A 25,796-nucleotide genomic window follows, 5' to 3' on the forward strand; every position below is an offset into this window, starting at 1 on the left:
TGTCAGGTTTCAGTTAAGGTATATGCTTTGATTGTGAAGGATTATTTTTCAAAATGGGTTGTGTTAAAATGGTTGACTACTACTACCACTGACATATTTGGGGGGATTGTTTTAGGAGAGAAAGTATTCCATTTTCGCACACGTTGAACAAATTCTTTAAAGATTTAGGCATTTTGCACAAGTTAACCGCTTTATATTCCCCAAAGATGAACAGCTTAGTAAAGTGATTCAAGAAGATTGCCATTGAAGGGGTTCAACTTGCACTTAATGCTGCTTACAATGTTTAATAACATATTTCTCATTTGGTTTGTATATACAACTGTACTCCACAAAATACCCAGGGGTTTACTCCATTTAACTTCTAATGGGTAGAAAATCGTGTACTAGCTACACATTAGCGGCTCACAGGGTATCCCTTGATTTCATGTACAAGTGTGTTAAAGAGAAGGTTCAAGCTAAACAGCATTCGGGTAGGGTGAATGCAGAAACTAAAAAACTTTTTTAGAACATGGGAATATGGCAAAAGTGTACATTCCCAATTTTCTGGAAAAAAATGAGTTGAAATTTTCAAAGGTTTACATGATTTTGGGGGCGGGTGAGACTTACGCTCTCCTAAATAAAGGTTCATAGTGGAGTGCATCTCACCTTTCTTAATATGAAGAACATATTACCAGTTCTAGCGTTTAAGGTTTTTCAAGTAGCAATGCAGACTGTAAAAATTACTATACATAAGTGTTCATATCAAGGGCTGGTGACCCAAAATGAGCTGAAAGTTCAGAAGTATGTCAAACCACCAAAATATTCTCTGATTCAGAAATACCTTCTTATGCAGGAATGTCGTCAATTTGTTCTACATGCATGGGAGGGATTCCCATAAGATTCAAAGTTTATACTGTGGGATTTGTTTTACTCTGATGGTCATCCTTCTGCTTTGCCCTTCCCTTAATGTTTTAGTTTGTTTTTTTGTTATTTTTTTCATTTACTGCAAGGGAGGAGGTGTGTAGCATCCATTTTCCACACACTGGTCTCCCTGGTAAGTTATGACATAGGTTTTAATACTTTAGTTCTAGAATCTCATTTTGTTATTATGCTTTGCATACATTTCATGGTTACATGTACTCCGTATACGGGCTCCTGAATTAAGACTGGATTTTCTCATTTTGGAATCTTTGTTCTTCACACCCCTTACAACGGAATTATGCGGAAACATGAGGAGATCCGGCCTGCTTCCACCCCTCTTAAATTACCACAGAAATAACAAAATCCCAACTTGCCACAACATGCTGTGCAATCACACTGCTACAGTGGAATTACCGGGAGAACTATGAAAGATTCAATGATTCAGAAATACTGGGGCTGTCAGATGCTGATACAGAAAACTAGCAAAGAATGAGGAACTGTCATACAAGAAGAGGGGCAAAGCACAGGGGGAACACAATCCGCATGTTTAACAAAATTCAGTGACATAAAGTCTAAGAGGTAAAAAAAAACACAGAGAGCTTCATAAACCAGCCAATCTATTTTCTCAAAGCTTGGCTATCGACCATTTCCCTCCACCCTCCCCACTCCCACCATTGTCATCTTGATATAAGTCAAGTACAATTGTGGAATACCAGCAACAACATTTGGGAGCTGAATCCAGGATGGCGTTTTTAAAGGCCAATGTATACGCTACGGCCACCATTTTAGATTTCTGATAGGCAGCCATACATACAGCAGCAAAGCTACTCAAGATGATGGAAGCCAACTACAACACGTAGACCAGAATATGATATCCAAAACAAATCTACCAGAACGTTGAAAAGAGGTTTATTAGGTTTCAACCAACGTCTCTAAAATATTCTACAGCTAACAAAAATTCAGGCTAGTAATATTATAACAACTTTATGCTGCTTTTTGTCAATCAACCGAACAGGATGGATTATCAGTTGCTATAGAGCAAGTAATTTACCTTTCCAGCTGAGCTTTTTCTTGGTTACTACGAAGCAAAAGGCTCTGTCTGCGCCGTTCAGGAATATCCATTTTTTGTTCTTCATAGGAAGAAAGTTTTTCTTTTAACATCATAATCTGAAAAAAAAAGGACTAAGATAAAGTAGTGCAGAAATGACCCATAGTATAACAAACTGAAGAAGTCAATCTTTGAAATACAGAAAAGCTTTTCTACATGCTTTTGTCAAACGGAATTACAAAAAACTAAAAAGTAAGATAAAATGCATTAAAGATTGAACAAATCTACAATTATATTGGTGAAATTACAGTATTCCAGGAAGTGACCACCCTGTTTGAAATGACATTTTATGATGTAAAATGCCACTTTTAAACCTACTAGATAAACCATGTTTGTAACGGTCAGAAACCATAAACAGAAAGCACTCCATTTTCCCAGCTGTTTTCAAAATATAGTGAGATATGAAGAATGTCTTGTCTAGCTCAACAGAGTCTCAGAAAAAAAAATATATATTCATCCAGGTTATCGTTTTTGCCAGTGACCCATTGGGTCTTAAATAGTTCTCTTCTTCACAATTCAAGATCTAAATCACTAACATACTTGAAACATAGAATGTTTTATGTGGGTATTTGCTCGTAGGCAGTCCCTTTTCATTTCAAGATTCAGAGATGCCCCCGGACTGGCCAAACTAGAAACCAACAGCAGGATGGGGAAATCCTTAATTGTATCTTCTTAACAATTCATCACCAGTTATTTTCGGCATGGAAAATGAGATGAGTAGCCGCCTTCAAAATCTGTTTTCCTCTATCTTAGGGCTTATTTTGTTAACCAAACCCGATGCGTAGATAACTGACACGTTCCTTTTTTTAGGATTTCCAGTTTATGTTTAATAGGCTTATTCCCACTTCGGTGGCAAAATCAAAAATGGCCCAAAGAAATTAAATAAGTTTTAGCCTTCTTGATTTCTACTGGTGTGGCCGACTAGTAGAATTATCAAAGATAATACAGAGAGAATAGAAAGCAGTAACTTTCTCTAAGATCTCATTTTTAATACAGTAGGAGCTTCATTGGGTTGACTTGGGGAGAAGGTCAGTCTACAGGTCTTGGAAACACTGGGGTTTAAATCTCAAACGTACAAAAAAACTATATGTAATAATTTATTAAAACCATTTCCAGTGCAGGCCACAAGTATCGCATCATCTGCATACAGTAAAGTGATAAAGCTTTCCCACTCAGTTGTGGATTATACAGCCCTTGCCTTCTCAGCCATCCAATTAATGTTTATACTATGTGAAAAGCAAGTGTTCAAATACACACCACTGACGAACCCCTAGGTAATTTAAAGCTGTTGGTAAATTCCCCCCTTACTGCCACTGCCTACCTCCAACCCCCCACCCCCCTCCCCCGAGTCCAAATGTAACCAGTGGTACAAAACCAATTGTATTAATTCCCACACCAGTAGCTGCAACGACACTCCATGGCTTTGACCTATTTTACCTGGTGAAAGGCTCAGCTAAGGTCCATGTAAGCTAAATAAGGAGATCCCTTTAGACAACAGTACACCTGTTGACCGGCAACTGCAAATTAAGGCATTGCTCAACAGTCCCAAAGCTGGCTCTTAATTTGTACTGTATTTCGACGTAAATACTTTTTTCCTGGGCCCAAGATTCTAATCTGTTCATAAAGACCCTGATGACAACGTTGACAAAAGAGTCAATTATAGATATGGGATGGTAACAACAGGGATTACCCTGGATCTGTTCTTGAAACATCTGCATAATAATAGACTGTGACCATGAGGATGGAATATATAAGTTACTAGAGGCATTTAGAACAGTGGTAACTACGGAGGCTACTAGACTCAATTTGGAGGCTACTAGACTCAAGTTGCACGTCAAAAGGTCCACTGGAACACCATCTAGATCGGGCACCTAGCTAAAACGAGATAAATATAACACAGCAGTAATATGTGCATCTTATGGTAGGCAGATCCAATCCAAAGATTGTGTCGGGAGGGGAGAACTGGTGTCGGAGGTGAAGCTCTTGGCTAGCTGAAAAACATTTTGAATGATCACACCCACTCGGTGCACTTAGTTTCAATTCCAGAACTATGGTCTTTTGACAGGGGTGTACCACAGGGCTCATCTTAGAGTCCCACCCTTTTTAACATCTCTGGTCCCCCCCTCACCTCCTCGGCTAAAGTGATTAGATCATGTGGTCGATGTAATTTCGTATAAGTATGACACGCAACTTATCACTATTGTGGAAATATGGATTTTTCTGGTCAGTTATGTCCCCTATCTTGGACCCCAACGGTTCTATGTGCATGTCGCAAGTACATGTATGCTCCCTCCCGTTCCAGTAATGATGACGCAAACACATGTGCGTCCACCGTCAACATGTCCTCTGTCAGATCCGCCATAAATGGGCTGGATATTCCATTCCTAAATATGAAAGGCCACCGGCTTTATATGGTTCACTTATGCCATTTTACAGTCCAGGCAAGTAGGCCCTGATTCTGTCATCGAACTCCTTTTGCCTTCTGCCTCTGAAAACTCCAGTTCAAGCCTGCATCTGTGACCATGAACTTTGTCTCATTCTCTGCGCGGCTCACGAAGCCTGACATCAGCCTATTCTCTGCCAAGAACTGTATTTCACCTTCGAATTATCTGCTTCCCCCTCAGCCGATGCATTCCTGCCTAGCAGCTTAAGTAAACATTCTTCCAGTTACCAAGCAAAAAGGCCCATCTTCTCTGTCCTCATGCAAGTAATTCATAGCCCTGTTACCATGGAATATTCCTACCCCCTCGCATTCAGTGTAGACACCTAGACGCTTGTACACGCACGCACAGTCAGTATAGAATAGATTCTGTCCGAGAGTCCTTCTTTTGTGGATAACATAGTTCTTTAAACATAGGATGTTAGATATGATTTGGGATTAGGTTGACTTGACCCCCCAGACTTCTTGTCTCCACACGTAGAGCTAAATGTCAAGTCCCCGTCACCCCCTAGTTACACGTCAATTACACGTCAGACTGCTGCGCGCGCATCAATGCCAAGTATTATCTTATGGATCCACCTATGTATTACATCATAGCCAATCATGTTCCTTTTTACTCATTATTACACCCATTTTCGGTTACGTAAAACCAAACGTCAATGTCCTTATCAATTGTTACGCCTACTGTATTCACTTCATTATGATGTATGTATTATAAAAGTTACTGCTTGTCAATAGAGTATGTACTTCACTTCCTGAACTCCCGTGGTGATGGAACTTGAAGCATCCGATTATAATCGCTTATTGGAATAAAGCCCATTCTGAAACTCTAATATCACGGATTCTGCCTCTCATTTCATTGAGCTATTTTACTATGTTCCTGTATCAAATTCAGTCCCGGTAAAGGAGAAATATTTACCACATGATGGCGCCCGAACAGGGACACTTTCTCATCTCACGCGCCGGCGGTGCGTTGCAGGCCCGGTCTCCTGCCACAGCTGGACGGACAATAACGCGTACCAGCAGGATTTCCTGTATCTCCCTCCGGTCAAGCGGCGGCGACTGAGACTGCAATCAACACCCAGACGAGGCGGTGAGAAGTGCGAAGTATCCCGACCAGAGCCTAGCTGAGAGAGCAAGATCCGAGGTATACAGAGACCCACCAGTCCGACGTCAAGCCCAGTGTCCGACGAGTCGAGTCGAGTCCAGTCCAAATCCGAGTCAAGTTCAAGTTACTGAGGCCTTCCGTTTCCGAAGCTACCCGGTGAGTACCATTACTGGGGAGGCATTTCTGACGTGCACATAGGTTGTGCCGGTCAAGACGGGTTTGGGTACACAAATCCGGTCTGCACTGTTTTAGCAGTGTATCTGTACTGTTTAGCAGTATATCAAGTATTCCGAAGTATTCCGAAGTGTCTAGTTAGTTATCTAGTTATTGTCGAGAATTAAGCTTGGTGATTAGTTATGCAGACGATCATCATTGTTGTTTCAGTTAAAGGGTTAATGTTTAATGTTTGAAGTGTTTAAGTATATCGTGGTATGAATGACTGTTCATTATCGTGTTTATTGTATTAAGTCTGTTCAAATTCAAGTATCAGGTCAAAATCAAGTATAAGGTCAGTTCTCAATATGCCGTTCTTTTCGAAATTAAGACAGATCACTACCAGAAAAGGGGTTCTCGAAGAAGCCGTCCCTATTCCTCCTAGGGACACTCCAGGGCATTTTATGTATCACAAACATGGCTTAGACGCTATATTATTTCTTGACTTATGGGTAGACTATACCAAGGGATTACCAGAAAGTCAGAGGTGGCCCACAGCGGGGACCTGGGATGCAGAGTGCATCATGAAAGTCGAGGAAGAGTTATGGAAAAGGAAAGTCAGACAGTCACAGAAAGACGCCGTTGAATTATGGCGTAAAGAATCACATAGACGAACAGAAAAAGCACGTAGACAGGAGGAGAAGAGTAAAGAGAATTCCAATAAAGTTCGAGAGAATCTATTAATTGAGGAAGGTATCCGAGTGAAATCAGAACAAGTAGACAGACAAAGAAATGCCCTTATGAATGGTATGTATCCCCTTCTGGCCGAAGGATTACCTAAGGCTACTCCGGAAACGCCAAAAGACTTGCCAACCCCATTGTTCCCCATAAAGGTACATCCTAAGGGGCATCCTAGAACCGCAGAAGATGTTTTTCTTTCCTCATATTTAGATGACGCAGCTCCCGAGTATGCCAATTCCGCCCCACGTAGACTGCCTACCAGGGAGGTTCAACGCCAAGATCCAGTACCCGTATCCCTACAGCAACAAATCGAGTCACAAGTTCCGGCAAGCACATCTGTTTCTGTATCCGCTCCTACAGCTACTTCTATGGCTGTGTCCACACCTGTAGTTGCTGTGTCACGTTCAACGAATCCTTTTACACCCGACGCCCCAGATGGGGCCGCGGGAGGAGCTACCAATGTCTTTTCTACGCCACCCAGAATAAATAAGCGTACTTTTCAAGAGTCAGCGCATTCACGTACACCCAAACTCCTTAGTGCCCGTGCGCTTAAGGAACTTCTTATAGATTGTAGATATGACCCGGTGCCGGGAAAAGAGGACGAAATGACCCTAGCATCATTGCGTATCAGACGAGCCGCAGTGTATTTAGCGAAGTTACCAGGAATGACTGCGCATCTAGATAATCTATATCATTTTGTCCAAACAGGGCGAGATCCAGAATGTATTTACAGAGCTATGGAATACCAGAAAGTAGAGATACAGGGGGAACTGTTACGTTTCCTCATAAACTGTGTGATCAGAAATCAAGACCGACCGGGGGTAGACCCGGAAGCCATGAGAATTCTTACAAGATGGAGCCAGAATATATCAGAAGGGAGACATGATAAACAAAATTGTATAATAGCCATGTGCCGAAAGATCCGTAAAGAAATAGAACGCCTACACGAAGAGAGATTAGAGACAGACGAGTTCGAACAAAACGAGGAAGAAGGGCCAGGACTGCCCACAGGACAGTCAGACACCCTAGCCTATGTAGGTAGAGGAAGATCTTGTAATAGGAATCAGACTAGATATCATACTGACTCAATACATCCGACGTGTCCAGATAATAACAGGAATTTTCAAATACCTATAATTAATATAAGGTCTAACGAGCATTCGTTCCAAACCGCCGACAAACTACTCCGAGAACGAAGGGGTTATCATTTCCTCGATTCTATGGATGAACAAGATTTAGCCAGGGCAGCTGTCCATTGGGTGGACAGTCCCGGAAAATATAGTGATGATACAGTAGTACGCACATTTTTGAATCTTACCCCAGATGAACAAAGGTTAGCTGGGATTTATATGATCCAACAACTCATTATACTATATCGGAGTCAGCATTCGGACCCTGGTCCCTTGCCTGACATACTGACTGAATTACTTATGAATAAATGGAGAGGTCCAGGTACTGAATTAATTAAAGAAATTCTAGAATCAAGAAAGCAGTATATTCTTTTCGTATGTTCAGAACATGTTCCATTGTCCATCAAGGAAAGAACTACGTATCACATAGATAGACAGAATCCCTTACGAGAAGTGCACCCAATAAAGGGTGAGGACAATGAGTTTAAACGCGTATTTGTATATACGCCTATATCGAAAATAGAATTATTAGAAATGAAGAAAGTAGTACCCAGTCATGACAAGGACCCAGCGGGGTTTCACCGAGAAATTAAAGACATGTTACTCATGGGAGAGTATACCTACCCCGACATTATGACAATATTAAAGGTGTTGATGCCTGCTGGCATTTATGAGAAACTCAAAGAAAAAGAGTGGGAGGTAGGTGATCAAAAGATAGAATGGTCAGCATTAGAAGCAGAAGAAAGGGCCCGAGGTCCAGGTTCGGGGCTTGGGGACAAAACTAAGGCATTACCAGGACTACTAGTACAGGTACTGCCACGTTTATTAACTACAAAAAAGGAAGATTGGGGTACAATTTCAGCCTGTAAACAGAAGCAAGATGAAGACACTAGTGATTACTATGCCCGTTTTGAAAAATGTTTTGGTATAAATAGTGGCATAAAAGCAAGTAGCGAATCATACCCACATCTGTTTGTAACAAAATTAGTAGAAAATGCTCTGCCTCCAGTAAAGAATCGAGTATTAAAATTCGAAAGTACCTGGCAAGGTAACACTCCAACACAAATGTTACAAATGTTACAGTACCACCACAATAGAATTAAAGAGGAACAAGAACATGAACACAGACGCATGAAAGACACAAAAATGAAAATGCTAGTTTCCCAGACAGTTCCAGCTGAAGGACATAAAAAGGGTATGACACATTCCGATTCAGCAGGACCTGTAAAAGGGACATGCAATTATTGTAAAAAGCCAGGCCATTACGTACACGATTGTCCAGTTTTAAAACATAATATCGCCATAGGTAAAACACAAGAAAGATCACGGCCACTCAGACAAGACCAGAATGAACAAGGAGCTATACAGCATGTCCAGGCAATGCCAGCCGCACAACAGCCAATACAGTTTGTGCCAGCTGCACCCCCATTGCCTGTTGCTGCCACACAAACAACAACACGACAAATGTATCAGACCGCACAGTATGAATATCCCGAGTATCAGCGTTACGCATGAACTAGCCTAGAGAGGGAAGTTGACTTACCCCTTATCGAGATTCCTGTAGATCAAGAAGGACCTTATGTACATAGTAAATTATTAGGTCAAGATAGAAAATTTTTACTCGATACAGGGGCAAGTCGAACAACTATAAAACGTAGTGAAGTTCCAGGGGCACCCCTCTCAGGCTCACAAAATATTTCCCTTGGTTTTTCAGGCAAACCTATTGTTAATGAAGTGTCACAGCCTCTGCCACTCACGATAGGACCTCTGACCCGAACTACAGATTTACTGCTTACTAAATCATGTCCAGAAAATCTATTAGGAATAAAAACGTTAAAAGCTCTAGGAACTATAATATGTTGTTCTCCGGAAGGAGTAAGATTGTTTTTACGTGATTTTAAAGGTCACTATGTATCTAGAGACATGGATCCCCGACTACAGACTTTACCTACACATCTATGGGCACAAGGCCCTACTGATGTTGGTTGCATGAATATTACACCATATCGAGTCACACTAAAGGCAGGAGTGGTGCTACCACGAATGCGACAATACAAGTTACCACCAGATGCTGTAGTGGCTTTACTACAAATCATTGACGAGCTCATTGCCCAAGGAGTAGTTGTGGAAACAGACTCCAATATATGTAATTCACCGATAATACCGATTCTTAAACGAACAGATCCGAAGGCCCCGCCAGTATATCGATTGGTTATTGATCTGCGCGAGTTAAACAAATGCATTGTGCCACAATTCCCTGTGGTCCCAGATATCTCGTCATTACTGACAGCTATTGATTCCGAAGCGACATTCTTCACTGTAATCGATCTCAAGAATGCCTTTTTCAGTGTCCCAATAGATCCGGAAAGCCAATATTTGTTCGGATTTAGTTTAAATGGACGTAGCTTCAAATTCTCACGCGCACCTCAAGGATTTACAGAAAGCCCCAGCATCTATAGCCAAGCATTGAAACGAGAACTTGACAGTATCCACATGCCAGTTAACACGGCTCTGTTTCAATACGTCGATGATCTGCTGATCACCGCAAGAAGTGAACCTGAATGTGAGAAAGCATCACTGACAGTTTTACAATTTCTAGCCGAAAAAGGGCACAAGGTGTCCCCTTCTAAGCTGCAATTCTGTGTCCAGCGAGTTGTTTATCTTGGACACTCGCTGGACAAGGAGGGAAGGCAGCTTACACCCGACCGCATTCAGTTGATAGCTAACATGCCAATACCCAAGACACAAAAGGAGGTGCGGGCTTTCATAGGCCTCACTTCATATTATAGACAGTGGATTCCGCAATATGCATTCCTAGCAAAACCACTCATTCAGTTGACAACCCAGGAGGCAGCCACATCGACTGTTCTCCCTTGGACTCAGGAACACACACAAGCTTTTGAAAACCTAAAGAAAGCTTTATGTCAAGCACCAGTTTTAGCAACACCATGTTACAGAAAACAGTTTACACTCTTTGTTACAGAACGCGAAGGTACTGCTTTGTCAGTACTCACACAGGAACAAGCAGGAGCACACAAACCATGTGCTTATTTTTCTAGTACATTAGATCCCGTAGCTCAGGCTTTGCCTGCATGTCTGAAATCAGTGGCAGCAACAGCCTTAGCAATCAGACAAAGCGATGCCATAGTGTTAGGACATCCATTAACAGTTCAAGTACCACACGCAGTAGAGGTTCTTGTAAATAGAACACAAACACAACACTTGACCGTAGCACGACTTACAGGGTATGAACTTACATTGTTTCAGCCACATATAGAAATAAGACGCTGTAACACATTGAATCCTGCCACACTTTTGCCAGTAATCGGAACAGACCCACTAGCTCATGACTGTATTGAAGTCATTACTGTAACGACAAAACCCAGACAAGACTTGACCGATGTTCCATTGTCAGATCCAGACCTGACATTTTATGTCGATGGTTCATGCATGAGAACAAGTACAGGAGAGTTAGTAGCCGCTTATGCAGTCACAACAGATACTGAAGTCATTGAAACTAATCGTATAAATACTTTGTCAGCTCAAGCCGCAGAGCTCATCGCTCTGACACAAGCCTGTATTCAAGCCACGAATAAAAAAGTCAACATATACACTGATTCACGTTATGCATTCGGAGTTGTACATGACTTCGGCGTGCTGTGGCGAGAGAGAGGTTATTTAACTTCCCACGGTGCCCACATTCAGCACGGACCCCTCATTCATGCATTATTAGATGCAATACATCTACCCACTGCAATATCAATTATGAAATGTAAAGCCCATACAAAAGTTACTGATACCATTTCCCAAGGCAATGATCTAGCCGACAGAACAGCTAAACTGACTGCTCAAACTCAAACCCCCGATATGACAAAGACAATAGTCCCGACACCGACACATTGTATGACAGTTAAAGATCCTACTCTTGACGTAATTGACATACAGACACATGCTACACCAGACGAAATAAAGAAATGGACTGAATTAGGAGGGATCCAAACGGACCAAGGATGGATGATGAAGGAAAAGTCTGTATGGTTCCTCCCTGATTCAATGGTCCAAGTCGTAATTAACACTATACATAGTCCAGCACATCTAGGAGAAAAAGCTATGCTAGATAGCATTCAACACATTTGGTTTAATAAGCATTTACGAGCAGCAGCCAAACAAAAGGTCCGTACCTGTATGATCTGTTGCCAGTTCAACCCAGGAAAAAGTGTTCCCGTAGAACAGGGTGGATTTCAGCCTCCTGATCACCCTTTTGAAGTCCTACAGATGGATTATATCCAGATGGAACGATGTCGAGGATTCAAATATGTTCTCGTAGTTGTCTGCGCTCTGTCCCGTTGGACAGAGGCGTACCCGGTTTCAGATTACAATGCCCCGACTACTGCCAAACAGTTGGTTCGAGAATTCTTCCCACGATACGGTTTACCACGTGTTGTCTACTCAGATAACGGCCAGCCGTTCTCATCCGAATTAATGAAACACGTTTCACTTCTGTTAGGTTATCAGTGGAAATTCCACTGTGTCCGACATCCCGAGGCAGCAGGTCTCGTAGAAAGACATAACCAGATACTGAAAATCAGACTGTCCAAAATATGCAGAGAGAAAGGTGTCGACTGGATAGTAGCATTACCAGTTGCACTCTTTTACATGAGAATGGTAGCACACTCTAGAACAGGGCTATCCCCGTATGAGGTGATCTTCGGTAGACCACCGAATATGTGGGGGACGCCCATACCACGCAAAATAACTGATATTGACTGTAATATGCTGACAGATTACTTGGCTTCCTTGATGTCTGCACTACAATCTTCTCGTTCACAGGTAGCTGCAGCCTTTCCCGACAACACTGAGGTGAAACCCCATGACGTTGTTCCGGGTAATCTTGTCTTTGTGAGAAATTTCGACAGAAAGAATCAACTGGAGCCCAGGTGGAAAGCACCCAAGTTGGTCCTGTTGACCACAAGAACAGCCGTGAAGATCGAGGGCCGCAAGGGCTGGATTCATTCAAGCCACATAAAAAAATTTCATGGACTACCTTCGGATATAGACACTGTGCCCTGCACTCCCTCACAGACTGATTCAAAACTTCCTTTGGTGGAAAAAACTGAAAGCGAACTTTACAAACTAAAGCTTAGGCCCACCAAGTCGAGCAATTTGATTGTTTAAGTCCTCTCCAAGGTGAAGCGGTTGAATAGTCTCTGACATGTATCCCCTGGACCTAAGTAGAGGAAATACCGGAAAAATGTTGAAACGACAGGCGTATTGTAAATCATTGCGTAGCCACTGCATAGTGACATTATTAATTTTGTTTTTATTGAGTCTTTTAATAATTATTATAAGTATGTTGTTGCACATATATTACCCTATTTCTAGACATGTTTATAATGTTGCTGCTGAACATTCTTTTAGTGACTTACCTCCGCATGAATTGTCTTATAGACTTGCGCTGCGCAATAACACGTTCATTAGTATGTTACATCATTCCCATCAGACTAGTAACGCCACCAATTGTTGGGTGTGTGGCCGACTCCCTCCCTATCAGAATTATGAAGGAGTCCTGCCATTCTTTCCGCATCCATTTACACATAATGGCTCCTGTGGAGCATGGTTTAGTTTAATTAATTCCATAGACTCAGACACGGCAGTTTACCAAGACCATTGGATATGGGGAAACCTGAACCTAGTTTTACTCAAAGTCTGCTACCCTGACAAGGAGGGTCGCCCCAAAAGAACAGGAACTGATCTAGAAAATGAAGTATATGGATTAGGTAATTTTACACCTAATCTCATGATTCTAAATGTCGTATCCGAAGTTGAGCTAGTCTTACCCACCATGTCAGTATTCCCAGCGAAAGGTGAATTGTGTGTAAGAAAGGTTGGTTCTATACATATGGGCCATAGTAAATGCACTACTACAGTAGAATTCAGTGATCAAGGCAAATCTTCATTCAGAGCTTCTCGCCACTCCTACTTTATATGTGGTCAGACTGCATATATGCGTCTACCTCTAGATTGGGATGGTACCTGCTACATAGCATTCCTTTTGCCACCTGTTTTCCTAGCTCCTCCTGATTATTACAGAAATATTCATTTAGTACACAACAGAGAACGGAGAGATCTCCCCATTGTCGATTACACTGAGACGGCATGGGACAAGTATGTAGATTTTAATAAAGGCATCTTCCCCTATATAGGTACTGTTACTAATAGTAAGCTAATACGTAGATTAACTAGAACCCTTGAAGCAGTAGTGAATGAAACTATTTCCGCCTTAGGCAATTTAACAGAAGAACAGTCTGCTATGCGGATTGTTGTGCTTCAAAATCGTCTTGTCCTTGACGTCATCCTGGCTGATAGAGGCGGAGCTTGTAGGGTCATCGGATCAAGCTGCTGCGTATTCATACCAGAAAATTCGCCATCCGTATATAAAGCCATCACTCGCCTTCATAAGATAGTAAGCCAGATACACCAGAACCCAGGCACTTGGACTTGGTCCAGTTGGTTTTGGAATACGGTATCAGCCTGGGGATGGAGAGTTTTATCCTTCCTAGGTATTGGCCTTCTCATACTATTCAGTTGCTGTCTATGTCTGCAATGTGGACCAGCAATTTGTGGTCTATGTGCCACATCGTGCATCCCACATCAAGATTTTCATTCAAGATCCCGGAAGAAGAAAGAAGAACAAATGATGCTATATGAACAGATCAATGGATTGATGAAGATTGATATCTCTTGAAGGGCAAGAAGGGGACAAGGAGGGAATGTGGAAATATGGATTTTTCTGGTCAGTTATGTCCCCTATCTTGGACCCCAACGGTTCTATGTGCATGTCGCAAGTACATGTATGCTCCCTCCCGTTCCAGTAATGATGACGCAAACACATGTGCGTCCACCGTCAACATGTCCTCTGTCAGATCCGCCATAAATGGGCTGGATATTCCATTCCTAAATATGAAAGGCCACCGGCTTTATATGGTTCACTTATGCCATTTTACAGTCCAGGCAAGTAGGCCCTGATTCTGTCATCGAACTCCTTTTGCCTTCTGCCTCTGAAAACTCCAGTTCAAGCCTGCATCTGTGACCATGAACTTTGTCTCATTCTCTGCGCGGCTCACGAAGCCTGACATCAGCCTATTCTCTGCCAAGAACTGTATTTCACCTTCGAATTATCTGCTTCCCCCTCAGCCGATGCATTCCTGCCTAGCAGCTTAAGTAAACATTCTTCCAGTTACCAAGCAAAAAGGCCCATCTTCTCTGTCCTCATGCAAGTAATTCATAGCCCTGTTACCATGGAATATTCCTACCCCCTCGCATTCAGTGTAGACACCTAGACGCTTGTACACGCACGCACAGTCAGTATAGAATAGATTCTGTCCGAGAGTCCTTCTTTTGTGGATAACATAGTTCTTTAAACATAGGATGTTAGATATGATTTGGGATTAGGTTGACTTGACCCCCCAGACTTCTTGTCTCCACACGTAGAGCTAAATGTCAAGTCCCCGTCACCCCCTAGTTACACGTCAATTACACGTCAGACTGCTGCGCGCGCATCAATGCCAAGTATTATCTTATGGATCCACCTATGTATTACATCATAGCCAATCATGTTCCTTTTTACTCATTATTACACCCATTTTCGGTTACGTAAAACCAAACGTCAATGTCCTTATCAATTGTTACGCCTACTGTATTCACTTCATTATGATGTATGTATTATAAAAGTTACTGCTTGTCAATAAAGTATGTACTTCACTTCCTGAACTCCCGTGGTGATGGAACTTGAAGCATCCGATTATAATCGCTTATTGGAATAAAGCCCATTCTGAAACTCTAATATCACGGATTCTGCCTCTCATTTCATTGAGCTATTTTACTATGTTCCTGTATCAAATTCAGTCCCGGTAAAGGAGAAATATTTACCACACTATGGTGTCAAACCGTGAATCTACCAATTTAAGATTCAAGGAATGTATGGAAAAGATTGCTTCCTGGATGTCAAGCAACTATCTCCAATTGAATTCTGGAAAGACGGAGAGCTTGCTTTTTGGGAAAACTCATTTCTTTTGGTCCAGTGATTGGTGGCCGACGGAACTGGAGTCAATCCCTCCCCCAAAATAGGTAGTCAGAAATCTGGGCATTTTGATCGATCAGAATCTCTCTATGAAAGAACATGTCAACTCGATCACCGGGTCCTGCCTTGGCTGGATGCACCTTCTTAGGAAAGCCTTTTGATGGCTACGTTGCAGACCATGAAATCACTTATCCAGGCACTCACTGTTAGTAGTCTGGACTATGGCAATGCCTTAATGTTGGCAATGAATGAGGGCCTTTTAACCAAACTCCTGGCCACACAGAACATGGCTACCCGCCTTGTATGTAACCTGCCACCCAGAGTCCCCTCAGAACCCACGCTCAAAACCTTACACTGGCTACCCATAAAAAAAGCATGCCCACTTTATGCTTCTTTGTCTGGTACACAAAGCTGGACACGGTATCTCCAAAACAATTTGCAGTCTTAAATCTCAGCAAGCAATCTTAGGTCTAGAGTACAACTTTAATTGTGTCCTCGGCCTAAAGGCAGGGTCTGTTCCTTCTCATTCCTGGCCCACAAATACTGGAACCAGCTACTCCTGCATTTAAGAGCGTGTTGTCATCTAGTTGATTTTTTTTTTTAAATCTTGAAAATCTGGCCCTTTTAAACCTCAAGGTTTGCTAATGTTATTTCTGACCTGCGTGTACATCGCCTAGAGACCCTCCCGAGGGTGATTTGTTGCACTTACATTTACATATATTGAATTAAACTGATGTTGCTCCATGAATGACGCTTAAGGAATTAATGTAGATTTCTATTAGCTAAGGAGCAAGATAAAACCATTGAGGATCCTAACTGATTAACCTTTTTTACCATGGGATAGTAAGTAGATCATACATAATAGATCATATATTTTTTAAGGCATTTTACACTTCAATGGAGGTGCTAAAGAGCACAAGCCACAAAACGAAACCCTAAAATGACACTTCCACCAATTGTTTCATGTCTGGGTTAGACATTTGCCACCATAATTTTTACTCACTTCCCTACGTTGGATCGTTTTTAAGTCTACTTGATGCCTTAAGACAAAGGCCGAGGCTAAGTGGATTGTGATCAATATAAGCACTAGAGATTATAGTGTTCACCAAAGCCCCACCAACAAAAATGTAATCAATAATGCTAAAACAGCTTCTTGCGAAATAAGTGGGATTCTGAGAATTAGAATGAGCATCATAATCGTTAGTGTAATAAAGGTTCCATGTAGCAGCCAACTCAGACAAGACCTTGCCTCATGGATCATATTTAAATAGTGACGCTGAGACATCAATAGTTGCAGAACGTTCATAGAGTGAGTCTGACTCCCACTAATAAGTGCAATTTTGATTTTAACATCACCATCAAGGATATATGCATCTCCACATTTCCTTTTTTGGTATAGTGTTTATTACTGGGAATAAAATTAAGCCCTGTGGCAATACAGTTCTTAAACTTTAAAGTATTTCTGTGTTTGGCTTCACAGCTTACTCAGAGTTACTGTTTGTATTAATTAACTTTCTTGGAAAAGTATATTAAATGTCAACGATATTTTCTACAACATGAGGAAAGGAAACATACCTCTTTCTTTTGCTGTTCACAAATCTTTACATATTGACTAATGTGACTGTCCAAACTGACAACATTGCTCTTAACCTATGAAGGGAAAAAGAAAAACAATGGTTATTATCTACCCCTCCCAGGAACACATCCGCGTCAATTGAGAATAACTAATCTGGGCATCATGTCTGCTTAGACTAAATTGTAGCCCGGTAGTACTTTTTCAAAAACCTTTTTTCAATTCGACTAATCATTGCAAAAATACATCCGAACAAACAAGAACAGCATATACCCACACTCCTGATAAACACAGAGACATCAAATTCTGATAAGCGAGAAAATGCACGGGACAAGACTGGACAAGGCTTGTCAGGATACCCTAACTAGGCAGCAATGCTTGGCCATAACAAAGGCAGAATGCTCGAAATACACATTTCTATAACATGATAACCCCCACTTCTAATCCCAATCTTATATTCAGTCTGACCTGAACACACCTTACAACTCTTCCACAGCCCATGCTGCTTGAAATCCATTTATTTCATGAGCAACTTAAACTTTGCTTGTGCCTTGCAAACTCTTACAGGGTTAATTAGATGCAATTTGGCGTCTCTCTTTCGAATCTATCTCAAGTAATTTAGATAGATAAACCTCATAATAGTTGAAGACGGCTTTCGAAGGATCAGACTGAAGTCCCAGCTAAATCGGCAAAATGCTGACCGAATGGCCGATTATAAGACTTCGGCGCTCACTCAACACCTTCAGACATAAACAAAAAGAAGAACAACACAGAAGCAAAGGCTAAATAATGGCTGGGTCAATAGGTCTAGCTATATGGTCAGTGGAAATGAGTGAGCAGTTGGGTGAATCAGTGAATGTGATAACAAGTCCTTGCCAGATGCTAAAAACAATTCACTATAAGAATCACAATGGAAGCAATCCTTAGGAGGCTGAATCATACACCCAGAAACAAAAGAGGAAACATCCCTAAAAAGCCTAAAGTTGAGAAGATCAGCTTAAGGACTAGGACAGTTTCCAGAATTCACTGATAGCAACCAGGACTAGAGGGGAAATCTGATGAGAGAAAGTGGGCCTACGCGTTCGAAGGCCCGACTTGAATGGCAACAGTCATGCAAGTGTGCAAGGATGCATTTTAAGACGCTATTTTGGTCCGCTTGGGAATAGTGTAAAAAACTGCTAACAACGTATTTCCTATCCTCCTTAGTATGAAAAGGCAGATCTTTAAAAGCAGATAGCATTTTGTGATAAAAAAGAAAAATGAAAAACTTTCTGGATCAAGTTTGACACTAAAGTTCTAGTAATGTCGGTGCTCTGTGACTTCCAATCTCATTTTCTTATTATAAAGATACCGGAAGTTAAGCAGACAAAATCGAAATTACATTTAAAAAGAAATTCTACTTACGGCAGATTTAATATCCTTTGCTCGGTTTGCGTACTTAAGTGTATTATAGGTGTCCTCATAGGAGAGAGAGGATGGACTGACGGCAGCAATCATTATAGTGCGACAATTTCCTCCAAGGGAATCCTTGAGTAAACGTGTCAGCTTACTGTTTCTGTAGGGAATGTGCTGTTTTTTGTTCTAGAAAAAGAAACCGTATTGAAAACAAACGGGAGTTTGATTCTACACAGCTTTTTAGTTTGTAATCTCACATGAAAAAATACAAGCCAATTTTACAAAATCCTCTACAAGCACAGTAGACAAAATGCATTTTAGTGGTTAAGGCACTAGACTGAAATTAAGTTATTTAATTCCGAAACATATCATTACCTATGCTTTACGAAAGTACCTTACTATAAGAAAAGGCATACCTCCATATCGAACAGGTTTGAGTAAAAATAATACCTAAACACAATGTGAAAAAATCATTACCAAACGTGTTTTACATAATTTCACCATAAACAACTACATATTTTCTTTCCTCACATTGAAATGTATTGACATTTTTTTTTTTTATAAACCTTTTTAGTGGATTTTAACATGTTACAAGTCATACAGTAATCAGCTTAATCATTTCGGTAGCACAAATTACCAATTTCAGCTTTATGACAAGGGTAGCGGAGTAAGCAGTCACATAGTGGATTCGTTGGTGGAGGAGGGGTATCCCTCCCATCTTCTCCGCCAGAGGTGCCGGAAGGCATCGGGCGGCAGTTAGTAGTAGAATTACCGCCGTTCTCCGATCCATATGCTTATCCCTGATCCAAAACCCCTGTGTAGGGTATCATTCATAGATAATCCAGTTTTCAAACTAAACTTGGGGGTGTGTAACTCGGGAGCTATGGGGTCGGGGGGGGAGGGGAGGAGCCGGGGGTCGCAGCAAGCATGGGTCAGTGTAGAGGGGTCCCATATTAGTACGCTAGCGTTGTGCACTTTACCTACACTTGGCCAATGCTATGATTCCGGAGGGATGACCCGGGTGGAGCTGTCGTCGCATGGATGAGTTGGGTGGGGGGGCGGGTTGGAAGACAGGACGCGTGCGCGGACTGGGAGGCAGGTGAATCTGGTGTCGCCTGGGGGTTTTGCGCGTGCTCTGTGTCATTCGTGGGCGCTTGTCTAAAGTCTTGTAGGAGTGTAGCCCATTCTAATGAGCTAGGTCTCCGCCGTATACCATGGTCCTCCTCTTGCCGAATAAGATCTTCCTCGGCTGGGGCCCACTTCGGCACCGCCCCCCACCATGCAGCTATTGGTGGCCCCTCTGCCGCTCGCCAATACATTGCCACACCGCGCTTGGCCAACAGCACGGCTAGCAGGGCAAATTTGGTCTCTACTTTCTTCCGTTGCGTTTACAAATGCCTAGGGCACATGCCTCACATGTGTGGAAGTCTGTGAGACCTGTGACTGTCTGCATGGTGGTGTGCACCGTCGTCCAGAGGGTTTGTATCACTGGGCATGACCAAAACATATGAGAAAATGTGGCTTTCGGGGTGTGACATCGGGGACAGTCAAAGTGGGATGTCGGGTAGAAGCGTTTGAGCCGTGCCAGTGTGAGATAGGCTCGGTGTAATATGTTGAACTGGATGTTTTTGAACCTCTGATTGAGGGACACTTTTTTGTGGAGTTCTAGGGTCATCCGCCATGCACGATCATGAAGGGAGCATCCAAAATCATCCTCCCAGCGGAGCCGTAATCAGGTTAGCGGTACCTGTGTGAGTTCCATAATGGATTTGTAGATCCATGTGATGTGGTGCCTGCCCGCCCCCATGCGTAATAGTGTGTGCAGCACCGGGTGAGTATTGGGTTCCCCGTTCCCAAAGGTCCCAGGTCCGCTCATAGTCCGCTATCAGCTGCCTATGCAACAGGAATTGGCCGGCTGGAAGCCCGGTTTCTTCGACGAGGTCTGCGAACGGAATCAATTGGCCGTCGGAGAACAGGACCTCTGTTTCCGCGAGTTGGAATTCGGTCCAGATTCTAAGCTCTCCCGCGGTGTAGAAACCACGCCTCTTAGGGAGGCCAGCCAACGGTAGTAATGGGGAATACAATGGTGCTCTCTTGGACATGCGGTAAACTCGTATGGAACAGGCTCTGGCTGCCTTGACCAGCAGCGGATGGGCAGGATTGGGTCTGGTGCATGGTAGGAGCATTCGGGTCAGCTCCGGGACCGTCACTTGTCTGTCCTGGGACACCGTTTCCCCAAGGTTGCGATGCGCCGTCCACCGCGATATCCACTGCAGCTGTGCCGCCAGAAAATAGGCTTCAAAAGATGGGGCACCCATCCCTCCCTGATCGCGGGGCAGCTGCAGGGCCGAAAGGGTCTCTCTGCTGCGGCCCCTCCCCAATATCAGGGAAATTAGTAATGAATTGAGCTCCTGGAAGAAGGTCCGTGGCGGGACAACTGGAATATTGGTGAAGTAATCTAGAAGCCGGGGTACCATGATCATTTTAGATAAGGCTACCCTCCCAATGGGGGCCAGGGGTAGGGTCCGCCAGAAAGCAACTTGACTTTTAAGTCCCCACAGGGCCAGATAGTGGTTGCCCTCCAGGAGGTCTCGGGGCTCATGATAGAGTCTGGCGCCCAAGTACCGCGGGGCGTCGCCCGTCCATGCCAGCGCGGCGTCTCCGATGTGTATCGCCCTATGTGGGGTGTTCGGATGCAGGGGGTAGAGAGAGGATTTCTGCCAATTCACCTGGAGTCCTGCAGCTCTCTTGAAGTCTGCGAGTGTGGCCCAGAGGGTGGTGAGGTCCGTTGTGATGTCTAACGTATATAAGGAGATCATCCGCATACAGGGAGATGCAATGTGTGCGACCTCCCAGAGGGATGCCGCATTGCTCGCCCACCACCCGCAGCCTAGCCACCAGAGGCTCCATAGCAAGAGCAAATATGATTGGGGACAGGGGGCACCCCTGACGGGTGCCACGCATGATCGGGATGGGAGAAGATACGGAGCGGCCTATTCTGACCCTTGTGTTGAGATCCGTGTATAAAAGCCGGGTGTATGCCGTAAATTGGGACCCCGTGCCTGTTAAATGGTAGCGGCAGTTTCAGTCGATAATCTTTCAAGTATTTGCCCGGCGGTAATCGCCTCTCATACCACTCGATGATTTACCAATAAAAGAGGCAGGCGCCGGAGACTGGAAGGCAGGAAACAAGTTTTATTCCGTCGGAGCAGAACACATCAGATCAGACAGCAAGGTATCGTCACGAGGTGCTCTAACTGCATCTCTGAGACCTGGTCTCTTATACACTGGTTTATTGCTTTATTACATATAGTACATTCTTGAGATTCCCTTGATGCCTGAAAGAACATCCCCTGAAGCCCCCGGCTCAGATCCGATCCCACACATAGATACAGTAGAAGTTCCCACCCTACCCGCAGTGGGAGATGGCTATCGCGCAGCAGGGAATTCCGCTAATTCCCGGGGGTGTGTGCAACTGGCCGGGTCTCAGGGGGTAGGGGCTTTGATCTACTGTAATCCCTTTGATGTGGGGTGTTTCCCTTACAGTAGGGGCAGTAAACTGCATCCGCAGGGCTAGGTGATGGCCTGGGACCAGTTCAGACAATGGGGCGCAGAGGAAGGGGGTTATCAAAGGAGAGGCATGACCATGTATGGGTTGTCGGTTGGAAGTGGTTTCGTAGCAGGGTCGCGCAGAAGGAGAGGGTTTATGGCCTGTATGAGAGAGCGGGGGTGGCCGGCGCGCGGGGGATGCTTGCAGCGCCAAGGGAAAACGCTGGCGGTCGAGAGTGAGCGGGGAGAGAGCGGGGTGCCTAAAATGGCGGCTGTGCATTCGCTGCGCGTGGTGCTGGGGAGGGGCAAGATGGCGCAGATAATGTTCAGTTTGCGAGCTAAATTTCCACAGTCCTCCCTTTTAACATATCTCGCCAGCTTGTCCGGCCAATATTCGCCTTTGTTAGCCTTTCAGTTACAGTATCGTCAATGTTCATCACACATTTGAAGATACAGAGTTTTTAGGGTAGGCAGGAGTAATCTGACACATTTGTACATTGTCTCATACAGTTTGATGAAGCAGGCGAGGAGGAAGTACATTCAAAGTTACAGTATAGTTGCGTACATGGCTGGTGTTGTATGAATGTTACTATACAAAGTTACATTTTCTTAACTTCTCAGTGTACAGTCGGAAGTGATTGATGCAACATCATGAAAACTTGATAAGAAGATAGTTAATATAATAAGGTGGTTGGGAGAGGATTTTCAACTTTGACATGGGTTCTTCTTTCCAGTGTCCTTGTTTATAAAGAGCTATCACTGGTAAGCTCTCATTGTTGTTCTTCTTTCGTTGGCACTGTTGAGCACCGGCGGTGGAACTAAGGTCCAGCTCAAATCCGATTTCTTCACGTGGCAGGGTGTGACCACTCACTGTTCTTTGATCATAGTCCTGTTCCTTAACACAGTTCACCACAGGTACTTTTGAGACAGGGTGCCGGCCTTTTGTTCCTCGGTAGTAGGTCAAAGTCATAGTCCAAATGAAAGAGGAAGAGAGAATGGGGTGGCATGGGATCAGATCAAAAATGCGGACCAAGGAGAGCAGAATCTTTTCAGCACTGGGCCCATCAATCGGGCCCGACGGGTTAAGACTTCAGGCACGCTGGTCAGTGAGCAGGGGCCTCGATGTAGCCCTTCGCGCTCATCGTTCTGATAAGGGTGCCTCGTCTCACACTCTTGTTGCTTCGTCGCTTCCCCCTTGGTCGATGTCATAGATGTTTTATGATCCGCAGCCAGACTGTGCGTCACATCCGACCCCTCTCTTCCGATGGCTGCAGGTTATCCTTGAATAGGTTATAAGAAACGAAAGTCTTAGAGATCTTGGCAGGGAAGACATTTACATACTTCATTCTCTCTCCCAACCACTGAGTAGTTGCGGAAATGCTCTTATCTGTTACTATATGATTGGTGTCTATTAACTCTGATGTTAATGTGCGTGTTACTAATCTATTAATTACTGCTGTGGTGCAGGGTTCTGTGGGTGTCCCTGTCCATCGTCTGGTCTTCTAGGTGTCAGTTTCTGCGCCCTATAATGCAAGGTTTGGTAATACCCGTAAGTGCGAGGTGCTATGGTCATGCGTTCACGAGTATCCTTTTCATACAGTAGGTGACCCTTTATCAGTTTAAAACAGGGGCCATCAGCTGTTTTGTTCGGGATACTCTGAGACGGCTAGTATAGGGCTGGAGTTATCTTTGGGAGAACAGGGTGCTTTAGACATTTTATTCCGGGCCAATGGGTCAGGGGTAATTCTGGGTGGTGGAGATGGTGTCCTTTAAGAACAAAAACCACTGACATATAGTCCCCGTGTTGTGGGTCAGATTGGGAGACATCAGTCGTCTTACCTGTCCTTTCCTTCTCAGCCGATTAGGCTTAATGTTTGTAAAAAGGAGAGGTAGTAACGTGGTAAAGTATGGTCGTTTTTGTTTCTATCAATTTGTTCGACACCACTGTGTTCAGGCCAATTATACACTTACCAAAGAGGTGTATGTCGTTAATTTATTCAAGAAGAAAGAGGGCAAGAAAGAGCCTTTTGCGAGGGAGGGGGAGAGAGAGAGAGAGAGAGAGAGAGAGAGAGAGAGAGAGAGAGAGAGAGAGAGAGAGAGAGAGAGAGAGAGAGAGAGAGAGAGAGAGAGAGAGAGAGAGAGAGAGAGAGAGAGAGAGAGAGAGAGATAATAGGTCACTTGGTGCACACACAACATGGAGTAGCATGGGTCTGTTCCATGTAAGAAAACACAAGCGGGGAAAAGACATAAATTCGGTGATCACGTACACACAAATGCCGGATAGGGTGTGACAGTACATGCGTCAAGACGGAGACTCAGGGCTGCGTCGAGCACGGGGACCTCTCCTTTCCTGTCCTCTATTCCTACGCATGCTGCGTACCTTCAGTATTTTGTAGTTCATCTTATGGGTTGTCTGACCCTTTATTCTCCTCCCTTTGATCGGTGGACGCACACTTCAATCATACAATGACGCTCTCTTCAAGTGATCCGAACATGAAATGCATACACATTCATATCGTATAATCGTAGTACACACGCACAATCATATCATACAGTTTTTCATGTTCTCAATGGTGGTCTGTAATTTTACACACTATCTCACAACGTTTGTCTATGTTTTCCCTGATGTTGAACTTGGTGCGGTCCATGTCCACTCCACTCTTCAGTCGGAACTTCGTCGTGACCTATAGAGGGGAAATAAGAGGGGAGGGGAGGTGCAGTATTCAAAATACCCCAGCGCGCGCAGACACGAAAGGTTCTACCTACCATGTACCAGGCTAGCCGCAGGGTTGGGTAATACCACGGACCCATTATTCTTTAGTTTGAGGCAAAGATGCTCTAGTTCATTCATCTCCTAAATTCGCGTTCCCTGGTCGTGCATGTATTTCTCAATTGGTCGTGTATTATGGTGCAGGATACCGTACCTTGCATGCGACATATACCTTAAGTTATAGTTCATTATTGATTTGACAATTCTTGGAAAAAGGGCAGGCGTGATGGGTACAAATTCCGTCAAACAAAAAGATTTTTAGGCAAATGGTGTCTGTATTATCTGTATGCTTTCGCTTAGGAGTAACAATCATTTATTCAAAAGAAAAACCTTCAACAACCTAGATGATTAGTCATGACACTGAGTTCGTAATTCCTTTTTAAGAAGCCCTTTATTTAAAACAATGTCAGTATGGAAATACGGGCCTACAGCCGCCACAGACCGGCCACGGTGTGAGAGGTGTCGAGCAACATGAGCAACACTGGATTAACATAAAAATCGGTTCCCCCCTCTCCCCCACCGCCATGTGTGAAAGCATCGCATACATGTATATATATCTCTTTTTAACACGAATGTCACGTGACTGGAACGCCACAAGGAGTTGTAGGCTACTCCTACATCAGCGCCATCTTAGGGCGGGGTCGGGCCAGTGCACAGTCTAAGTCTTTCCATGAATTAGCAGTTGAACCAGAATCCCTTTCGGTAGTTCGAGAACTTTCGTTAGCGTCAACTTTGCGTCACTGCAACCTTGTAGCAATGCCACGGTTTGTTCTTAGGGCGGGGCAGCAGGCGGGTTCTTCCGCCGACGCTTTACTGTCTCACTGTATCAAGCGGAGGCAAGGTGGCTGC

General features: G+C 43.6%; 1 protein-coding gene across 1 annotated transcript in view; it reads right to left on the reverse strand.

The window, feature by feature from the left end:
- Window positions 1-25,796, reverse strand: part of LOC146859903 (kinesin-like protein KIF18A) — a 391,179-nt gene that overhangs the window by 191,272 nt on the left and 174,111 nt on the right. The window contains exons 7-9 of the mRNA XM_085643641.1: window positions 18,638-18,814; window positions 17,236-17,310; window positions 1,952-2,067 (exon numbers count right to left, since the gene is read on the reverse strand). Coding sequence (XP_085499767.1) covers window positions 1,952-2,067; window positions 17,236-17,310; window positions 18,638-18,814 — 368 coding nt within the window. The remainder of the gene's footprint in view (window positions 1-1,951; window positions 2,068-17,235; window positions 17,311-18,637; window positions 18,815-25,796) is intronic.

Source organism: Triturus cristatus, chromosome 3_1 (assembly GCF_964204655.1).
Source record: "Triturus cristatus chromosome 3_1, aTriCri1.1, whole genome shotgun sequence".
In the NCBI taxonomy this organism is placed as follows: Eukaryota; Metazoa; Chordata; class Amphibia; order Caudata; family Salamandridae; genus Triturus; species Triturus cristatus.